We start from the raw sequence: 21790 nt of genomic DNA on the forward strand, positions 1-21790 counted from the left end.
CCCATGAGAGAGTGAGACTGCAAACCAGGGCTTGAACCTCACATATCAGCGGCGCTGGCTCAATCACTTTGACACAGCCGTTATGAGCTTCAGCACTATGGGGCAAATGAGAGAAGGCTATGATGAGAGAGAAACAACAACACCGGGGCTTGAACCCAAAATCTCGGCCAAGCTGGCTCAGTGGCTTAGCAGTATCTAAATTGAATGTAATTTAATTACTTTGTAATTTGTGACTGGTATTCCAATTACACACCTCAAAAACATTTCCAATTTGTATTTAATATATGCAAAACGTGGTTTATTCCTCATTTGTATCCACTATACATTACCTCCCGTTAATGTCATTTGGATGAATGTCCCCCCCATCTCTGTCCGGCAGACGTACACAGCCACCGCAAGCCCTCGGCCATCTCCGCCGAACAATAAAAACTACAAACGCTCCGGAGCGAGCGACCACCGTGACTCGGCCACATCACCACCACCTCCGCCCCACCACGTACGCTCAGGATCTCGTCCTTGCAGAAGGCGAGAGCCTCAGGCTGCTTGGCAGGCGGGAAGGCGGCGCTAAACGCAGCGCGGGCGGCGGAGGCGGCGGGGGCATGGCCGTCGCACTGCGCCACCAGCCAGGTCCCCATCACGGCCTTGAGGTGCGGAGCGAGGGCACGGCGCACGCGCGACGCCAGCTGCTGCATCGCCACCTGGGCCGCCTCGCGCACGCGCCGGTCCAGGTCCTGCGAGTGCCAGAAAAAAAATTGGTGATTCGTCCACGCCCGTCAGTGACCGAGGGAGTGGTCAAATCGGTCCCTACAAGTGCCATAAACTCAATGTCATCGATTCGACCATCGCTGAATGGGCGGCTGGTCTTTAGGCCTCAGCCCTCCAAATGCCGGAGACAAAAAAAAAAAGAGGTAATTTGGTCATCCGTCAGTGAATTAAGACAACTGTGCCAATAACATTTATTAATTCATGCATCACACACATACAGTGACATCGAGGTGGTGACCATAGGATGCGGGACAGCAAGTAGGTTGCTAATCAGTCTGTGTAGCGTTTGAGTGTTATCCCCTTGTGTGAGATTATTTACAACATTATTGGTTTCATGCCATCCTGAAAAACGCCCAAAAAAGATCTGACAAAAACATCCCAAGCAGAACTATTCTAAAAAGTGGTCTTGAGATTCACTTGAGGCATTCTATTTTATAGTTGTATGCAGAGTAAAACAAGCCATTGGGTTGTGGGGGTTATTCATGATAATTCACCAAGCTGGTCAGTACGATAATAAAGTAATGAGGGCTCGGGTTAAGCATCTACATCATTAGACCTCCCTTGCCAGTACCTACTTGCATTAACCACAATACTTGTGGTGAAAATGCAAAAAAAAACACCACAAATATTATGGTTAATGCAGACATGATTCCTTGTAAAAAGGTTTCGATTTTGTTGCCAGAAAAAAGGGGAAAAACCCAATTATTATATTTTGGTACTGGCAAAAGGTGTCTAATGATGTAGATGCTTACCCCGAGCCCTCATTACTTTGATAGTGCATTGTCTTTGAGCTGTACGCCTTTTGGCATCATCTGGTCTCGTACCAATTGAGACGAGGCTCAAAAGAAAGCCGTCTCTGGTGTGGACCAATCAGTTACAAGGACAATGCATATATTATCAGTGTTTTTTTATGTTCACCACAAGTATTGTGGTTAATGCACACATGATTCCTTGTAAAAAGGATTCAGTTTTGTTTCCATAAAAAAGGGGAAAAGCCCTTTTATAATATTTTGGCACTGGCAAAGGAGGTCTAATGATCTGGTCAGTACAGTTTTGTAAAGGCAGATCGTAGATTAGATATTGGAACACAGTATCATGTATTTTGCTGCATTACTCTTAGCTGACAATGTAGCCCTGCAGCAACCAACAATCCAACACCATTACAGTTTTATAGCATGAAAAAAAACACTAATAAAAACTGCAAATTCGGTTTACTAAACAACGGGACAGTTTTACCGTGGAGATTTTGTTGTAGAGGCGAGGCCAGTAAGGCAGGATGGCTTTAACGACATCAACATCTTTCTCCTTGCACATTGCTCCAAACTCCTGCATGGCCTGAACAAACGAACAAAAACAAACACTCCTTCACTTACGGCACTCATGTCAAGCGCTTTGAGCATACATTGAGACAGCACGCAGTACCACCGGCGCCAGCCGAAAGAGTAACTCCTGCAAAATCCCCCTAGCACGTGCCCTTCCTATCCCCAACTTTCAAGCAATACCGTCTATCTGACGCAATCTAGAAGCTTGTGCATGACACCTACGCACTCTTTCTTCTCGTTCCATGTTTCTCAGACTCCACAAAGAGTACATTGCAGCCCCACAGTAAAAGCCATGCAGACAATGTAATCAGTATCATACAGACCAAACAATGAATATCATCACAGTTTCAAGTTTATTTTATTTTCTGAGAACTCAGAGACCAGGATAGTCTCTTGTGTTAGAATAACCAATGGGGCATTAATCTGCCAGTAGGGGGTGAAGATTGCTATGTAGAATCCCAATTGAGTCATTTACGACTAATTTTAGAATGGCAATTTGGACACCCGATGCTGGCACACAATGGCCTATTCTTGTGAATCACGTCACGATATCTTTAACATCCACTATGAAGCAGAGTGTAGTATTATTATGGTTATTACACCCGCAGTAGTAACTAGGGTGGCCGCTGGAATCGAACCACGAACCTCTGCAACAAGTGGTGAATGCGCTTCCTCTAGGCGACATCGCCACCCCAATTTGTGACCCGAAAAGCATTAGTGTGACCTCCAAGCAGTAATGTGCATACCCTACAGATGTTACTGGCAACCCACTAAAAGCACAACTGTGTAGCACTAACATATAGTAGTATAAGGACCCCACACGAGGTCACATGTGCAAAACCTACAAGCAGTATTCAAGTAGTATTATATAGGCTTACAATAAGCACCAGTCAGACTCAATAATTTTTGTGCAAATCCTATAAGCGGTATTGTTTACATCATGAAAAAGAAGTACTATATAGGCCTGCAATAAGTAGAGCCTTGTCAGTATCACGTACTCAATGCAAGCATCATACTTGCACTATGTATGGATGTAGCAGCCTACGACATAAATCAGTAGGGTTGGAAAATATGAAGCATAGTGCATGGTCCCAACAGGCAGCACCATACAGCCCCTACAATCAGCAGACCCTACAATCTTTTTCTCTATGGCCCTACAAATAGTAATGTGAATTTTCACTGGAAATATTGCATAGACTAGACAATAATTGCATCTCAGACCCTACAGGCATTATTACAAAGCCCTACACATATTGTAGTTTAAACCCTAAAACCAGAACCGTGTAGACGCCACAAGCGGACAGAGAGTAAGACCAAGACGGGCAGTCCCTGTGTGGCTCGCATACTTTGAGCTTGGTGGTCGTATCTCGCTTGGAGAGCTTGCGCAGCACGAGGCGGAAGTCTGGGTCGACGACATTCTCCACGTCCTCTGCTCCTTGCACCGCCGGCATGAACCCCAGCTCCGAGGTCACTGCGCCGGTGCGGAGGTCAGAGGTCGCAGCGCCGAACACAATATCGCTGGTGGCGCCCCCGAATCCGAGGAATCCCGGCACGGAGCCGACATCCCGGGCGAGCAACTCGGCCGCGCGGGCGCTGCTCGACGGCTGTAAAGAGTAAGGGAGCACGCGGCGTTGAGCAAACCGGTCAATGCTGTGCAGTCAGCTGTCACGATCTCAGTGCAAGTGGCGTGGTGGCTCAGAGCAGTTGGAGCACCTGAGGTGGCACTGCTGAGGTCCAGGGTAGAAATATAGAATCTCTCATTCAATCCCTTAGCCTAAAGATACAATCTGCATAAAAATCTAAAAATCGATTCTAACATGCTTAAATTAATAAGTGTATTGTGAGTTTAAGGATCTGTCGTTAAGTAATCATTACAGTACATGTTTAGTACCGTATTAGCCTGCATTACGTAACATGATTCAGCACCCGGGGAAAAACAACGCTTGCGAAGTCATTTAAATTGCACTTTAAAGACCCTACGGTATCGGCAGACGTAGTAAAAATGTACCAGTTTTAACTGAGATTCCTCTGCGGCCCACAGGACAGGAAAGCAGCTCTAACAATCACACGTATGTATGTTTATATAATAAACAAGTAATACACACGTAAGTCACAATAAAACAGTGACGAACTATGGACTGCAATGTTAATATATATTTACACATCGCTTTCTGTTCGATGTGAAGACGAATGCTGCACAAGAAACCGCGGGCTAGGTGTTTACATCACGTGAACATGTTCAGTTGTCCAGAGCAGGTGCATTTTTGACGTGCAGTATTACCACCGGGATCCCTTTTAAAATAATAGTACACAAGAGTTCGCTAACGGCAAACAAGAACAGTTGTCAATGATCATGGGACCTCCTTTGCCAGTGTCAAAATATAAGAATAGATTTTCCCCTTTTCCCTGGCAACAAAACAGGAATTAAGATTTTTCGATTTAAAGCTTTCGTGACTGCAGGGATTCATCTTCTTGGTTCTTTCGGTAAAGTGACGTAGAATGGAAGTAAAATAATACAAATAAAACATGTTATTTTATTGTGTTTATATACAATATTATTTTATTATGTTTTAGTTTTATTATTTTATTTCCATTCTACGTGACTTTACCGAAAGAACCAAAAACAGGAGTTAAGGTGTTAAAATACCAAACTGAAACCTTTTACAAGGAATCATGTCTGCATTAATGTCTGCATCTGTTTGAGACGAGGCTCAAAAGAAAGCTGTCTCTGGTGTGGACCAATCAGTTTCAAAGACAATGCATAGATCATCAGTTTGTTTTTTGTTTGCATTCTGACCACAAGTATTGTGGTTAATGCAGACATGATTCCGTGTAAAAGGTTTCAGTTTGGTGTTTTAACATCTCAACACCTGTTTTGTTGCCAGAAAAAAGGTGGAAAACCTATTCTCATATTTTGGTACTAGCAAGGGAGGTCCCATGATGTAGATGCTCGCCCCGAGCTCTCATTACTCCGACAGTTAATTGTCTTTGTGCTGTACGCCTTTTGGCATCCTCTGGTCTAACACCGTTTGTCTGCATCTGTCTCTATAAGTTTCCATGTTTCTGAGTCTGTCGTATCTCTCTGCACGTCTCTCAGTTTATTTTTTTGACGGTCTGTGCGCCTCTTTTTCCGTGTCTATCAGTGTACCTCTGTGTCTGGGTATATCGCTCTACGTGTCTCTCTCTCCGTGTCTGTCTCTGTCCATCCCTCTGCCTTTGTGAGTTGCGTCTGTCTCCCAATCCTTGGGTCTCTCTCCCGGTCCCCACGTGTCCCACTTTACCCCAACTCAGGACCACAACCGGCAAACCCCTCCCATCGCCACCACGGCGACAGCGACTCTCAACAACAACGCGACACGCGAACAGCCCCTACAAATTACCCTCACACACACACACACCGACACTCGTATCATATCCAACGGCTTTCCCCTCGCCCATATTCGGTACACCATCCAGGCGAGTCCGGGGCTCAGGCCTGGTCCCCGCGGTCCCCCTCCCTCCCACCCCGCGGCTACGAATCTCTCCACGCGCTCACCCGCACGTTCCCCTTTGTCCGCTGCTTGTTCTTGCCTCCCATATGCGCAGATGTGGCGGCGGAATCACTTTGAATCGGTTCAAATATAATTTCCCGACGGCAAACAACTCTCCCCACAGAGCTTGTTACGGCTGTTTAAAACTCCAACGCACGCCAGAGGTGGGGGGAGGGGGGGTTATAGCGTGACCCGTGACCCCTCCCCCGTGACGTCACGAGGGGTCAGGGTTCACCAGCTGACAGCTGAAGTTCACACGTGGTTTGCCATGTGCTCACCTCTGGGCCGGACCACGCGGCCACTACCGACTCGGATTTTGCGGGGATGCCTCCGGGCCAGACTTCGTTCGTGCCGGCCAGGGGAGGCAGGGGACCGGCCCCTCGAGGCAGAGGTCGCCGGTGGCGGGCGGAGAGTCCCGATCGGCCGCACGGTGTGCCGGGCAGTGCTGGAGCACTTTGACGTGGAGTACGGACAGCGGTTTGGGCAGCGTTGGTTGAAGTTCAGGTGCGGTTGTGTGCGGTTGTGGATTACGCGGGTTTGGGTCGAGTTTGTTTGCGTGATTTTGAAGGGATGGATGACGAGGAAGAGGTTGTGGGGTGGGGGGGAGGTATTTAAATAGAAGTCAGAGATTGTGTCAGTGATCCCCCGTAAGTCTTCATTCGAGACTGGGCCTGTCAGTGTGATAAGACCAGAGAGTGGTGTTGATAAGAATAACACTGGACTCTGAGACGAACACTGCACACACATAATAACACTGGCACCACAGATTTAATACTGGAGCCATTCTGTCCGTATACAGTATTGTCTAGAGACCCGATCAGAGACTGGTCTACCATCTGTATATACTGTGAGCTGAATGGACAGGTTTGCCTTGTGTTGGTGTGTTTTTCTCTGATTGTTTTTAAAGAGATGGTCACGTTAATGAGTGGCAAAATAATGGCTTTATTGTTTAAATACCAGTAATTGACTGCTATCGCAGTCGAGATTGTGTCGACAACTATTCTGTCATCTTAATATTGAGACTCCATTAGAAACAGTCTGGTTTCCGATGTGGTTTTAATGACGACAGTGTCTTTCGACTCCAGCAAGCACCAGTGCTTTAGTCGATTGTTAGGAGACCCCATTATAGGCCGCTATTTTAGTCTATAATGTGAGCAGTATGTACAGGATTGGCTCAAATTAGTGTGGGTGTTTTAGATGAAACGATGAAATCAGCTTTTATGTAGGTCCTAGGCGGATTGTTGCATCGTAGGATCGTGAGTAGATGATGGTGGCAACTTAGGAGGCCTTTCTCCAGTAGATTGATCTTGGCTGATGAGAATGATGTCATTGTTAATGCTCTTTCATGGCTGTGTTCTTGCACTGTGTGCCTGTGAACAGGGCAGTGATGCTTGCACCCAACAAGTGGCAGTATGCCGCTTTGCCCAACCTGTTTGCGATGCAGCAAAGGAGAGAGCAATCCTGCCCTCAGCATCACTCACAGCAGCTGGCCGAGGAGGAGGCACGTCACACACGGCACAGCGCATTTCCATCCCACGATTGTGACAATGCACCCTCCTGCAAACTCGCTGACGGCAGTTGGTCAGACTGCAATGGGAACGTTATTACCAATGACATCACGGTCGGTGATTCTCCACAACTGCACGTGAACGGTAATGGTGACACCTGGGCATCTGGCTCCTGCGACGGACTAGCGCAAATGCCAGATGGTCCGAGAGATTGCGACGACATCCACACAACCAGCAGGACTTGTGCCCCGCAGTCCGAGTCACGTCCCTCCAGTGATCGGAGCGAGACGAATGAAAACGAACGGCGTGCAGACAGGATCACGATGCGGTGCCCGCCGCGCGACCACGCTTTCAAAGAGGCGGTGTATCTGTCAGCCACCGGCGTCCTGCGGAGGGAGACTCGAGAAGGCTTAGCGGAGCACTTCCGCTACACCTTCCCCGCCGGCTCGCACGGACCCGAGTGGCCGCTCAGATCTCTCGACGATGGGCGGTCCGCTGGCGTCGCCGGATTGTGGTGCTTCTTGGCGCAGGCCGGCAGGCCCTTCCCGAAGCTCCGGCACGAGCCGGGCCGCCTCAAGGCGTTCTACGTCCTCAACGCCGCCTCGCTGTTACCCGTGCTGGCGCTGGGTGTGCGGAGCGGGGAGCGGGTGCTCGACATGTGCGCTGCTCCCGGGGGCAAAACCCTCGGCATCCTGCAGTGCGCGCAGCCAAGTGAGGTGCCGGGCGATTTCATGATCAGAATATTGTATTTGTACTGGAGAAATCCGATGAGCTACAAAGCTCTTTTTCGCAGATGTCCAGTAGGGGCGGGTAAGGACGTTACAAAACAAAGAATACAAAAACACGAAAGCAGTGCAAAGTACAAGAAAGGTAAATAAATCACCATCCCAATCCCACCAGGCAAAGCCGACTGAGGTATTAAAAAAAAAACTAAAATATTTAATTTTTACCAGGTAAGGCCCACTGTGCTATGTAGCTCTATTTTTTTTAGAAGAGAGTCGGCTATCAGCCAAATTCTCTGAATGCGTGTTTCCAAATGTGCATCGGCAGAGGGGCGCTGCTGCCGTGGTGTGACGACGGTTAGCACAATTTGCACTTTACAGAGGGGTCGCCGGTTTGATTTGATACCCCGGCGCAGGCGCAGCAGTTGAAACAATGGTGCACATTTCTCAAGTACCCTCCACGTCACCCTCGGCACGGAAAGTCTGGACAGCGTGGAAGAATATGAGGTCTCCAGCGCTCTCTGAAAACGTACCATTCAGTGCTGTCATGACTCGCCCATTTCGATGAATTTCCACGATTGTCTCATTTGTATTGTATATCAGGTGGTCTGCCTCATGAGTAAAATCTCGTTTGCAGCGGAAGCTGGATATTAGCGCACCCCTTGAGAGTGCAAGGCACGATGTGATTGCATCAGAAGTTGTTTTGTTTAGCGAATGATTTTACACGTGACTCTTGGACCGTTAGAGCAGAAGTTGTATGCTCGTTTCAGAAGTTGCCCCTTTTCTTCTCCCAACCAGTGCGATGCAACGATGTGTCTCATGCATGAGAACTGTGCTTATTTAAAAGGTATGCTAATTTCCATAGTCTCCTGTAATTGGCATTTATTACAGTATACATTATTGTATCACACACTCGGTGCATGCGAGCGTAAGAACTTATTTTAATGACCAACTGGGTGAATCCTCGAGTCTTCACGGCCACCTTCCTGAAGAGCTCAACTAAAATATTTGCCACTGGGTGGCAGAATTACCACGGTTAGAGCGGCGCTCTTTAGTTTCCAGACAACGAGGGTGCCGAGCTAATAGATACGGGTCAACCCCAAAGGGTTCAAACCGGTGAGACCTCGACTGAAAAACATTGGGGAAAACAACCCAAACACTGATACGTAGACCCAAGAAACTGATAGTTTAACCCAGGAAACCGAGGCACGAACATTTAATTGGCACGCAGCAGGCAAGGGCGAGCATTTTGGAGAAAAGCAGCAATAGGCTAATGTACTCCACAACTTGTTGAACCCGCAGTAAATGAATTAATAATAACCTTGGCTAGATGAGGTTAGTTTCCGGCTTGTGTCTCAAAAGGCTGTGAGTGAAGACAACATTTGTGTAGGAGCTTACAGTGAGGGAAAAAAGTATTTGATCCCCTGCTGATTTTGTATGTTTGCCCACTGACAAATAAATGATCAGTCTATAATTTTAATGGTAGGTTTATTTGAACAGTGAGAGGCAGAATAACAACAACAAAATCCAGAAAAACGCATGTCAAAAATGTTATAAATTGATTTGCATTTTAATGAGGGAAATAAGTATTTGACCCCTCTACAAAACATGACTTAGTTCTTGGTGGCAAAACCCTTGTTGGCAATCACAGAGGTCAGACGTTTCTTGTAGTTGGCCACCAGGTTTGCACACATCTCAGGAGGGATTTTTTCCCACTCTTCTTTGCAGATCTTCTCCATGGCATTAAGGTTTCGAGGCTGAGGTTTGGCAACTCGAACCTTCAGCTCCCTCCACAGATTTTCTATGGAATTAAGGTCTGGAGACTGGCTAGGCCACTCCAGGACCTTAATGTGCTTCTTGAGCCACTCCTTTGTTGCCTTGGCCGTGTGTTTTGGGTCATTGTCATGCTGGAATACCCATCCACGACCCATTTTCAATGCCCTGGCTGAGGGAAGGAGGTTCTCACCCAAGATTTGATGGTACATGGCCCCGTCCATCGTCCCTTTGATGCGGTGAAGTTGTCCTGTCTCCTTAGCAGAAAACACCCCCAAAGCATAATGTTTCCACCTCCATGTTTGACGGTGGGGATGGTGTTCTTGGGGTCATAGGCAGCATTCCTCCTCCTCCAAACACGGCGAGTTGAGTTGATGCCAAAGAGCTCCATTTTGGTTTCATCTGACCACAACACTTTCACCCATTTGTCCTCTGAATCACTCAGATGTTCATTGGCAAACTTCAGACGGGCATCTATATGTTTTCTTGAGCAGGGGGACCTTGTGGGTGCTGCAGGATTTCAGTCCTTCACGGCGTAGTGTGTTACCAATTGTTTTCTTGGTGACTATGGTCCCAGCTGCCTTGAGATAATTGGCAAGATCCTCCCGTGTAGTTCTGGGCTGATTCCTCACCGTTCTCATGATCCTTGCAACTCCACGAGGTGAGATCTTGCATAGAGCCCCAGGCCGAGGGAGATTGACAGTTATTTTGTGTTTCTTCCATTTGCGAATAATGGCACCAACTGTTGTCACCTTCTCACCAAGCTGCTTGGCAATGGTCTTGTAGCCAATTCCAGTCTTGTGTAATTCTACAATCTTGTCCCTGACATCCTTGGAGAGCTCTTTGGTCTTCGCCATGGTGGAGAGTTTGGAATCTGATTGATTGATTGCTTCTGTGGACAGGTGTCTTTTATACAGGTAACAAGCTGAGATTAGGAGCACTCCCTTTAAGAGTGTGCTCCTAATCTCAGCTCGTTACCTGTATAAAAGACACCTGGGAGCCAGAAATCTTTCTGATTGAGAGGGGGTCAAATACTTATTTCCCTCATTAAAATGCAAATCAATTTATAACATTTTTGACATGCGTTTTTCTGGATGGTTTTGTTGTTATTCTGTCTCTCACTGTTCAAATTAAATACATTTTAGACTGATAATTTCTCTGTCAGTGGACAAACATACAAAATCAGCAGGGGATAAAATACTTTTTTCCCTCGCTGTACGTGCGGTCTGAGCCAGCGGGCAGCACCTGGCGGTGAAACACTGCCATCGGTAGGGCTAAGTGAATTACTCTCAGGTAAACAACAACCACGCACATGATAATCCATTACACGGCCCTAATGTGTAGAATCCTCTCAAAATTGTGAGAGAAAAAAACCGTGAGTCCCAAGGGTAATTCTTGAGGTTTCATTCCGTATGTGTGGCGAATGGATCACAGCATGTGCTTTAACACTGGTTTAAATAAGCCATTGATGGAGTTGTATGGTGATTTTTTTTTCTCTTCCTATCATTGAGATACGTTTTTGTCCTGTCAGTGCAGAATGAGTAATCCAAATACAGGACTTAAATGACATTTAATTTTCTTTTAAATCTAATTCTCCGAAGGGATAAACTTTATGGTCTGACTTTTTAACGTTACATATGAAATCGCACTCGGGTGCACCTTCCTGTCGTGTTATTACACAATCCCACGACACTCTAAAACTTATGGAGAATAGTACATGCAGGACATGGACTTTATTCATAACTCGGTGAGAGCCCGCATACACAAAACAGGTCCCTGCAGGGTGGGCTGGTAGGACAAGTCTCTGCGCTGTCTATTGCTGATTTTACACCCAACAGCACGAGATTTCACTTCGTTAAAGTATTGAAAGGGGACGGACGGACGGACACATTAATCTATTGCAGGCTGGTACACTCAGTTTACAACTTCGTTCCTACCAGTAATACTCTTATGCAAGGGAACCTGGAGTGCAAAACACAATGCAAATATCAACTTCGAATACACAAATGAAATAACACAAACATTAAAGTTCATAAGTAGAAATATATTTAAACAAAATAAACTTTAAAAACACACGCAAGAGCGTAAGAAAATAACAAAGCAACATCACAGCATATTGAGGAGCGAGATGAACCCTATTGTGACAGTTGCACCAGACCTGGGATCAATTACTATTGTACGTGTGCAATCCATCATGAACTGCAATGTAATTGTAATTTTAGCTAACATCATCAGCAGCCACGATCGATCCATTTTAGATTGAAAACTAATTTCTTTAGCACTTCTTTTTGTCGGCCTTCCCCCGCACTTTCTATTAGCACGATTGGCTACGCACGGTACGAAAGAAGTTCCAACATACACTACAATCCACCGCTGGATGAACGCCTCCCCTACCCATTGCCCGTCGGCCAACGATGCCGCCGCAATCACGATCCACCCGCAGGCTTGCTGTGCGCCAACGAGCCGGACGAGGTACGGCGGCGGCGTCTGCTGCTGGCGCTGGAGTCGTTCGTGCCGCGCTCAGCGCTGCGCTCGCTCGTCGCCGTGTCGGCGCGGGACGGCTGCGAGCTGGGCGCCCTGCAGCCCGCGTCCTACGACAAGGTGAGACGCTAAGCGACTCGCCACTCACAAGCGGTTTGGACGGACATGGGACTCCCCGTAGATCGATAGAGCAATGTCCCTATTGTAAAGTAAGCAAGCCGTCGGAACAAATACACCGGTGGAAGGGCCTCTGCCAGACTTTGCTGCACGAAGGGCTGTTATTCAGACACGCAGTCGACAAACACAGTGGTGCAGGAGACCCCTCTCTGAGACTTCCCCCTACAAAGGGCTGTTATTGTAAAGCAAGCAAGCGAGCAATGAGACGTACACCAGTGGAAGAGCCTCTGCGAGACTTTCCTCCACGAAGGGCTGTTGTTTAGACACGCAGTCGACTGTCACTGGTGCCGGAGACTCCTCCGTGAGACTTCTCTGAAAAGGGGCTGTCATTGCTGTAAAGCAAGCAAGCAATGAGACAAAGCCGCCAGTGGAAGAGCCTCTGCGAGACTTTCCTGCACCAAGTGCTGTTATTAAATAAGCAGACAGACAGACATTGGTGCAGGAGGCTAGGTGAGAATTTCCTTCATATATAGCAAATATCCATAATTTATTTAACAGACAAAAAAACCTACTGAGATAACACCCAAGAAGAATCTTGGACACGTAAATCTGGATAAAGGACTGATCATTTAACAAGAATTTGGACGAAAAACACTGCACAAGAGACTCAGAGGAGACTTTCCTAGCTAAATAAAGAACTAGGAATAGGTTTTACCCTTTTAACTGGCACAAAAACTGACACCTTTATTCAAGGCATCATGTTTGCAATGACCACAACACAAGCAGTCAAGATGCAAACAAAAAAGACAACTCTGATAATAATATGCACTGTCCTTGAATTTGATTGGTCCACACCCGAGACAGCTTTTCTTAGAGCCTAGTCTCCATTGGTGTTGGACCAGAAGACGCCAAAAGGCGTACAACTCAAAAACAGCGCACTATCAGAGTATTGAGGGCTCGGGGTGAGCATTAACATTATGAGACCTCCTTTGCCAGAAACAAGATATAGGAATAGGTTTTACCCTTTTAACTGGCACAAAAACTGACACCTTTATTCAAGGCGTCATGTTTGCAATGACCACAACACAAGCAGTCAAGATGCAAACAAAAAATACAACTCTGATAATAATATGCACTGTCCTTGAATTTGATTGGTCCACACCCGAGACAGCTTTTCTTAGAGCCTAGTCTCCATTGGTGTTATTAAAAAAAAAAATAAAGAACTGTTAAAATTGAGAAGAAATTTTCCCCTTTTTTTCTGGCAACAAAACAGTTGTGTTAATATGTTAAAACACCAAACTGAAACCTTTTTACGAGGAATCATGTCTGCATTAACCACATATACTTGTGGTCAGAATGCAAACAAAAACATACTCCGATAGTATATGCATTGACTTTGAAACTGATTGGTCCACACCAGAGACAGCTTTCTTTTGAGCCTCGTCTCAAACGGTGTTAGACCAGAGGACGCCAAAAGGCGAACAGCACAAAGACAACGCCACTATCAGAATAATGAGAGCTCAGGGTGAGCATCTACATCATGGGACCTCCTTTGCCAGTACCAAAATATGAGAATAGGTTATATTTTGGTACTGGCAAAGGAGGTCCCATGAACCATTACAGTCATTCATCAGTTGCAAAGGCTGTATCGTTACCACTCGTCAGTGTGACATATTTACGTCTCAATTGTCTGCACACTCAGCCCCTGCGCGGTAAGGAAACATCACGGCACCACTTTGCCTTCAGCAGTGACAGTGATCGCTGGGATGCCTCTGTTCGGCCCCCGTCCGGCGCTTCGAGCCGTTTGTTGCGTTTCGGCACCCCACGTTTCACAAAATGCGGCCGCCGTCTGTACGGGGCCCGCCCGGGGGGGACAGAACCAGCTCTGGCACACAGCTGGGGCGCCATGGTGCAGGGTCAGTGAGTAGCAGCGCATGGCCGAGCGACAATCCACCGCTTGCACAAACCGTGCGGGTAGCAGTGGATAAAGACCCAAGAGCGATACGAGTCTTGATTCCACACCGTGCGTGATTGCGCATCTGTTTGCTTTAGAAAGCTTTCTAAGGTACCGTATTTTCGATACCCTGCAATGACCAGTGTGTGGTGGCTTATGGTAAACACAACTCCTTCCGACCCACCCGGTGTGGGGAGGTCCTCATCCAGCCATGGATTGACATAATAAGTTCCGTACGTGCACATTATGAACTTTCCAAAGCTTCCCGTCATACGCAAAATCACACGGACACACATGTGCAAGTGCACACTCGCACACTTTCATCCAGTATGTGCCACGTTGGGCTCATATCCATTCATCACAGCAGGGGAAGGAGGGGTGGGGTTGGGAGGCTGACTGGGGGGAGTCAGAGTGGGGGGGGGGGGCGAGTGGTGATCGGTGTTTTCACGAGGTTTTGGCAGGCAAAGGGACCCGTGAGGATTTACGGGAGATCCCTGCTGCGGTTGCCAGGGCCCGGCTGGCAGGAGCGTGGGGTCCAGGGACGCTCGGGGCTGGCTGTGCGTAGTAGTCGTCCCTAGGAGGAGTCACGACTATTCATCCCGAGGCGTCCGTTTTCCTCATTGTCGCCATCATCATTTAATATTCATACTGTGCACCTCCCGTGCACTACATCTGTAGGCACTGGTTTACCATAATCTGTTTGCGTTTTATTTTCTGAAATCCACCAGCGCTGTTGCCGATGTTGTCGAGGGGGTGCTGTGGGGGGGGGATGAAGAAAGTTCAGTTTCTAGACTCTTGCAGCGAGCATTAAACCCGCCTTGTGTCACGGGGGACACAGCTCGGGGTGACCGAGTCCCTTCACGAGGCGTCGTCTTCCACCCAAGTGGGCACTCCTTTTATAATCTCTGCAAGGAGTCTTTATCAACGTCGTTGAAACCAAAATGTTTAATTTTGAGCGCTGGAATAACTATGATTAAGGGGGAGAAAAGCGTATTTAATGTGACGGGGGTTTTGTTTAGCCACGTGTGACTGGAGCCGAGGCCATCACTTTAATCACAGGCAGGCTAAACCCCCTATTCGAACCCGGGTTCACAGCGTTGCCGGCTAAGTTCTTCGATCCGCCGTTGGCCCCGCCGCCATATCCTGCGTGCACCGTTTAATGGTGCCCACTTTGAAGCGCGTCCTTGCTGTTGAACCGAACGGAGGCCAAATGACGCAACGGGACTTTTTTTTGTCATGTAATGACGGTGGGCTTTGTAGTTTTAATGTACCGTAACCTCGGCCAAAGGTCACTCATGTTGACCCGGGGAAACACTTAGGTTTTATTCCCGGGGGGCTGTTGATGTCACGTCTGTGGTGATTGACACATTTAGAGCTATGCGATCCTTTTACATGAGTAAACGATTGTCGATTATCCGGTCGATTGCTCGACAATTCGGATAAAGCAAAAAATGGGGCGAAAAGTCTCGCCTGTCCCCATGTGTGGCGCTGGAAGGAAGGTGATGGAGCCAGGGCTTGGTGACATCATCAGCATTATCAGCCACTTGGCACTGTGTGGCTCGCTCATAGGCAGTTTAGCGCCTTTGGGAGGCAGGATGTTGGGACGGCCACCATTTTTCAAGTGGCCTGAACAATTGACCACAAAAACATAACCGATTAAAATTTTGAGTAAGATTACTTAACGAAATCAACTAACCGGTTCGTACTATTAATGTAGCCTAGGTGAAGGCAGCACGTCACTGTTGCAATGGAGACCTGGAATAAATATACGGAGTAACAGCAAAAGTCCAGGGAACCCAGCGAGTACAAAAATAAACGTTAAACACCTTTTAAAAAACAGAAACAATAGTTGCCAGGCATGCGATATATAGTTAAATCAATCAAGCAATGGAATGCATCCGAAGAGGACGTCCCACCGATGGGATGGAGCGATGAAATCGGCTCATGTGCAGGCGCTGGGTGGATTATTACTTCACAGGATCACGAGAGGTGGCGGCAACTTTGGGAAGCCTTCATCCAGCAGTTGATTGACAATGGCTGATGATACACGTACAGTGCGTGTTTCTGTCAGGGTGAAGGTGGGAGGATTGCATGGGAGAAGTCGGCCGTGGCTCCGACTTGAACTTCTTCCGCGGGGGGTGGGGGGGGGAGGACAACGAACCAGGCACGAAAAGCAGTTGGAAATGAAATGCGGTTATGCGTGCGCACGTGTCGGCCTGCACTCCCTGCCGCAGGTCCTTGTGGACGCCCCCTGCTCGAACGACCGTAGCTGGCTCTACGGCGGCTGCGAGGCGCTCGCCGAGCTGCGTGTCCGCGAGCGCGCGCACCTGCCGGGCCTCCAGACGCAGCTGCTGCGGTACGTCTGCTGCGCCGCGCGCCCCACGGGTGATCATCAGAATCGTCAGAATATGTATTTATACCGGAGGGATCCGATGAGCTACATGAAGCTCCTTTTCACAGATGTCCAGTAAGGGGCAGGTTGGAAGGTAACAACAACAAACAGTACAAAAACCACGATAGAAATGCAAATTACAGGGGCCACTCTACTTACGAACGGGTTAGGTTCCAGGTCTGTTCGTAAGTCGATTTGTTCGTAAGTCCAACTTTACTCCTGTAGATTCCAAACACGTTATACGGCATGCACACTAAACACGGGGAATGGCTTTAAAAATTGTATAATCTCCTGTAGATGTAGATGCCACTAGTTCTTCACGTTCTGCAGATGGAGATGCCACCACCGCCATCTATTGCGCAGCGGGTTGAACTCACGACTCTCGGTCCCGAACAGGCAACTGGACATACGGAGAGGTTTGTTCACATCTCTGAAAGTTTGTAAGTCGAACGTTCGTAAGTAGAGGAGTCCCCCTATAGGAAACGTAAACAAATCCTATCATTCTTTGCTCTGAACTAGGAGCACCAATGAGGCGGTAGGCTTTGAGGCTGATTTCTCAGCCTCCCCTGATTAAAGCAGGCTCTCACGTATAGCCAGTTGATGCTCTCAGCCCAACTTGCACAGACATCCATAGACTCACTAAGAGACCCAAAGACTCAAATAGGCCGGGTTGTCAATAAACTGGGTTCTCAAATGTGGCAAGTAGAGATGTCTTTGTCCCCGATGAATGAAGATTCAAGCTCATACCGGACTGCCTGGAACACACAGGTTTGGAGGTGTGTATCGAAGAGATAAGAGCTTAGTTTTTTTGGATTGCATCGTGCCTTAATCTATGCAATGCTTCGTTCGAAACGTGGCCCTCCTTGGTGTGAAAAGAATAATTAATATATTTTCCCATGAGCTGCTAATCTACCCTCCCCCCCAGGTTGATTGGCACTAAGTGGCCTGGCTTGTGGGGAGAGCCGTGGGACCGCACTTTCGGCACTGCCCGGACAAAACGCCACGCTTTGTTTTGCCGTGGCCATCACGGCCGGGGCTCGAACTTTTGACCCTGAGCTCAGAGGCTTAGTGTGGAGCCTCGTGACGACGTGGCACAGGGGCGTGGCACAGGGGCGTGGCACACTGCCACCTCTACCCTCGCCGCTCGCTACGCCACTGGGTTCGATCCCAGTTTCTTTTTGCCCGAGATATTTCAGCATTTTCACACGCAGATGTTTAACTTGGTAATGGTCAACTCCTAGATTGGCTGAGCTACAGAGAGGTGAGCCCTCAACTTTCTATTTTAAGTCTTGGAGAGGGTTAAAAAAAATCAGCATTCGTGTGCAGAGTAAAATCTTGGCATTGCCCGTTCCCATCTGTGAAGTATAAAGTGGCTTTGTGGCTTAGCGCTTTGAAATAAATAAAATAGACGGATGCAAAATAATTCACCTAAATAATGTAGTCTCGAGAAAGGCCCCTCTATTCAAACATCCACTCTCTTCCTTTCCCATTCGACAATAATGGTTCTTATTCCTGACATTTTTCTTTAATCGGCCCGCGTTGTTTGTGAATCGCCAAGGAGCCCCCTTATATAATACAAACAAGACCGATGTACCCCCCCCACTCCACGAGATGCATGAGCTCATCGGAGTGGCGTTTACGCCGCACTATAGCGTCACGGTGAGCATCGACGCCGCCCGCACCTCTTTGTCGCTCCTCTGTTCCCCCGACTCTCGCCGACGCCTTCCCCCTCCACTGCCCAATGAGTAATTCCGATCCTTTTCGGCCCTAAATTTTACTACGACGCCCGCCCACCACCTATTGACGCCCGCCTGCCCATCCGGAACTAATCTGACCGCAGCGGTCTGTCAGAATTCTCTGAAAGAGTGAAGGAATGTTTGGTAATTTGTTAGCGAGTTGTAAGCGCTGCTCTTCTTTTTTTTCCCCCTCCCCTGCCTTCGTCGTCCACCCTTCTTCTTTATGCCGCACCGTCTTTTCAGAGCGGGCTCGTCCCGCGTGTGTTCAGTAAACGGTCCGACTTCTCTCTGCTCCCCAGTCGCTGGGCAGTGCTGTCAGCCACAGGTTGTGAGGTCCCTTTGTGTTGTCTTTTTTTAAGTTTCCGTCTAACAACTCGCCACCCCCCCCCCGCCCCCCCCCCCCCCCCCCCCCCCCCAGCGTAATTTCCCTGGGGTTCGAGAGGTTGCGGGTTCAGTCCCGGGTTACGATGGTAAGGATCAAAGGCCCGTTCCCACCCCGTGCGTTTACACTCGTGGGTACGACGAGGTTTGTCACCCGTTTGCTAACCTGAGAATGTCCTGCACCGTCCGATAATGGGACACGCGTGTCAGCGGTGGAACGTCGGCAGACTGAGCTTTGCAGGGCTCACACAGGTGTTAAAAAAGGTCGTAGTTGATGACGACTCCACGGCTCTAAGTCTGAACACTTAAGCATGCTTCTACACATATTTGTGACGATGCCGATCGACGGTGTTAGTCGATATACAGGTCGCGGGTGATGGGGTAAAGTGTGGGTACCCTCACGTCTTGTACGTGTGAGCATACGCGTGCGAGCAGATCAGCACAGACGTTTGTGTGCTTATTTACGTGTATAGTGGGGAAAGGTGGCATAATGGTTAGTGCACTTACCTACAGACCCAGCGATCAGTTTGATTTCTGCTCACAGCCAACATAGGTGATGAATTTTTGAAGCGATTCGGGGCCTCTCATAGGTGGACTCAGCCTTAAATGAGTATCCGGTGCGGTGTATATACATCAGCGATGGGAGATACAAAGGCAGCCGGTGTGGTTATCAGCCACACCACCTGCTCGTGTGCTGTGATGGCCTCCACAGGTGCTCGCTAATAGCATTTGCCGCGACAACCTGTTAAGGATACATTGGGGGATCTTTAAGGGGCACCACGGTGGCAAAATGTTAATTACCTCGCTTGGTATGCAGGAGGTTGTGGGTTCGATCCCAACCCTAGTGCTTGTATATTTGGAGTTTGCATGTCTCTCCCCGTGGTCACGTTTATTTTTCTCTGGGTCCTCCAGTTTTTCCCTGCACATTTAAAATGAACGTGCGTTCAGGGTATTTGGCTGCTATAAATTTCAACGTGATAAACCGCTTCGTTGGACTATCATTCGTGGTAGCCAGGTCGCTCCTGTGAAAAAGAGCTATGTAGCTCAATGGGCCCGGTAAAATAAAAAAACCGTTCACGTTTCAGTTTTTACCTTTTGTGCGTTTGTACCCGTGCGAGCAGGTCGGCGCTGAGGGCCGTTAAGCCAGGTGGGATCGTCGTGTACGCCACCTGCACACTGAACGCACGCGAGAACGCCGAGGTGGTGCACGCCGTGCTCGAGGGCAACGCCGGCGTCGAGGCACGTGGCTCTGCTGCTCTCTCCCCCCCTCGCACCCCCCCCCCCCCCAGGAGCCAAGCACGGTAGTGGCACAGCTATCAATCGTGCCGGAGGTGCAGCTGCACCGGGGCCCATGGGACGGAGGAGCCAAACGGGCACCGGGCTATAAAGGGGAAAAGGCAGAAACGGCCCCCCGCCCCCCCCCCCCCAATTTCATTTCTTGCACCAGGATCCACGCCAACCATCGTACGTTTGCAAAAAACAGAATTCAGTCCCAGTGGCTCATGATTTTATGTAAACTGGGGCTGCTGTGATGCAATTTTTCACCGTACAATACGATATCACATTTAAAGCACATGGCACCAGTTGCACAAAACTGATTAATTCCACGAATTAAATATATGACGTCACTAAACAAACCTGTTGCCAATTACTCGGTAACACACTTCACAAATCATTAATTTAACAGCAATTAATTTATAACTGTAATGATGGTTTGCTCCTCTGTAAATATTGTCAGGGATTTAAACGTTTACGGAAGAAAAAAAAATGAGCAACGAGAAACCAGACAGCCCGCTATTTTGCAAAAACAGCCGATACGATTATCGTGGACCTTATATCACACGATGAGCGACAGTACCGCCACATCACGGGTCAACACTAATACACACAAACTCTTACCCGCGATGCGGTCGCCTCTACCGTCGTTACAGGTCGTCGACTTGGCAGACATGGCACGGGGTCTGCAGGGTGTATTTTCATTGCACGGTGGTGGAGCAGCAGGAGAGCAGCCAGGCCTGCTTGTGGTGCCGGAGGAAGGCCGCGCGTGGGGACCCCTGTACCTGTGCAAGCTGCGGCGGCGAAGCTGATGCCGTCGCCTTCGCGTTCTCAGCATACGACGCGGCAGACTCAACGAGCACCCCTCGCCATGAACGCACGGTGCCGCACCACCCAACCAACAGCAGTTCACATTTGCTCAAGTCAATCATTCGCTTCACCCAGACGTTAGATTTCCTTTAGGCAATGTGGAACTTACTCGTTGGGTGTTTCCGTGGTGAGAGCGCTCGGGCAAGGTTGCGAGTTAAAATCTTAGTGGGTTGTGGGAATGGTCATCCTATCAGCCTATCGTCATTGTAGATAAAATTATTACCACTTTGAAGAAAGTTAACAGCAGTCATCTTACGGAGATACTGGCCCCCTCCCATCTATGTAAATCTGGAATTTTCAATACCGGTTCAGAGCCACCAACAGAAATGGGCACAACTACCATACCTGTTGACCCCTTATCAGTGCCTCCTACCTCATTACAGACCAATTTATGCCCTCATAAATCTCAATGATCATCCTACAAAGTCCCATCACAAGGGAGAAACGCACACATTTTTTTGCCCGTATTGAAACGGCTGTATGCCGTATGGACCTGAAAACGCAATTTCCCTGTACAAGAATACGTGTAAACCGTATGGGTTGATGGGTATGCACCACCATCTGAAAACTGACATTCTTCCGGGTGCAGCGACAATTGCGTACCAGCCTACACATCGACACTGCCTACACACGAAACAGCCCTTGTGCAAGTTTTACAAAGCTGCAGTTTCTCCTATTTGTTTTGTTTCACGGTACCTAGGGGAAACGACCCGTGGCCAAGTGATATCAACCGACACTGAATAACCCTCTTCCTTCCTCTGGAATCTACAGACAGCACAGTTATATCACTATAGGGTACAATTGCCTTTATACATATAAGAACCTTAAGATGTCGACACCGACCGAATGAAAATGCACGTACTTTATTCGGGTTTTTCTTTTGTTATAATAAAATTATATCCATAGCAAGATTCTCCTTATGGCTCACATTATTATTGTCGTCTCTTTTTGCGAGTCTGCTTGG

General features: G+C 48.2%; 2 protein-coding genes across 3 annotated transcripts in view; one reads left to right on the top strand and one right to left on the bottom strand.

Moving 5' to 3' along the window:
* The window catches only part of LTN1 (listerin E3 ubiquitin protein ligase 1), a 178268-nt gene extending 172458 nt beyond the window's left edge, over window positions 1-5810 (bottom strand). For both annotated transcript variants that reach the window (XM_032973360.2, XM_032973359.2), the window contains exons 1-4: window positions 5623-5810; window positions 3434-3691; window positions 2002-2100; window positions 501-731 (exon numbers count right to left, since the gene is read on the bottom strand). In XM_032973360.2, the coding sequence (XP_032829251.2) occupies window positions 501-731; window positions 2002-2100; window positions 3434-3691; window positions 5623-5664 (630 nt within the window). In that variant the 5' untranslated portion in view covers window positions 5665-5810. The remainder of the gene's footprint in view (window positions 1-500; window positions 732-2001; window positions 2101-3433; window positions 3692-5622) is intronic.
* Window positions 5811-5821: 11 nt separating this feature from the next.
* NSUN3 (NOP2/Sun RNA methyltransferase 3) lies at window positions 5822-21737 on the top strand. Its single transcript, XM_032973362.2, has 6 exons — window positions 5822-6121; window positions 6998-7836; window positions 12064-12221; window positions 16407-16528; window positions 19803-19920; window positions 20613-21737. Exons 1-6 carry the CDS (start codon window positions 5886-5888, stop codon window positions 20766-20768), a joined length of 1629 nt encoding a protein of 542 aa, XP_032829253.1. The 5' UTR covers window positions 5822-5885; the 3' UTR covers window positions 20769-21737.
* Window positions 21738-21790: the final 53 nt, after the last annotated feature.

Source organism: Petromyzon marinus, chromosome 51 (assembly GCF_048934315.1).
Source record: "Petromyzon marinus isolate PM22_M1 ecotype Great Lakes invasive population chromosome 51, UKy_Petmar_22M1.pri1.0, whole genome shotgun sequence".
NCBI classification, from domain to species: domain Eukaryota; kingdom Metazoa; phylum Chordata; class Hyperoartia; order Petromyzontiformes; family Petromyzontidae; genus Petromyzon; species Petromyzon marinus.

Bases quoted from the DNA above. Each gene is read 5' to 3' on its own strand.
- NSUN3 (XM_032973362.2), top strand. From the start codon at position 5,886: ATGTGCTCACCTCTGGGCCGGACCACGCGGCCACTACCGACTCGGATT. The intron at 6,122-6,997 runs GTGCGGTTGTGT...GCCTGTGAACAG, and splicing joins CAGCGTTGGTTGAAGTTCAG to GGCAGTGATGCTTGCACCCA. The intron at 16,529-19,802 runs GTACGTCTGCTG...CCGTGCGAGCAG, and splicing joins CTCCAGACGCAGCTGCTGCG to GTCGGCGCTGAGGGCCGTTA.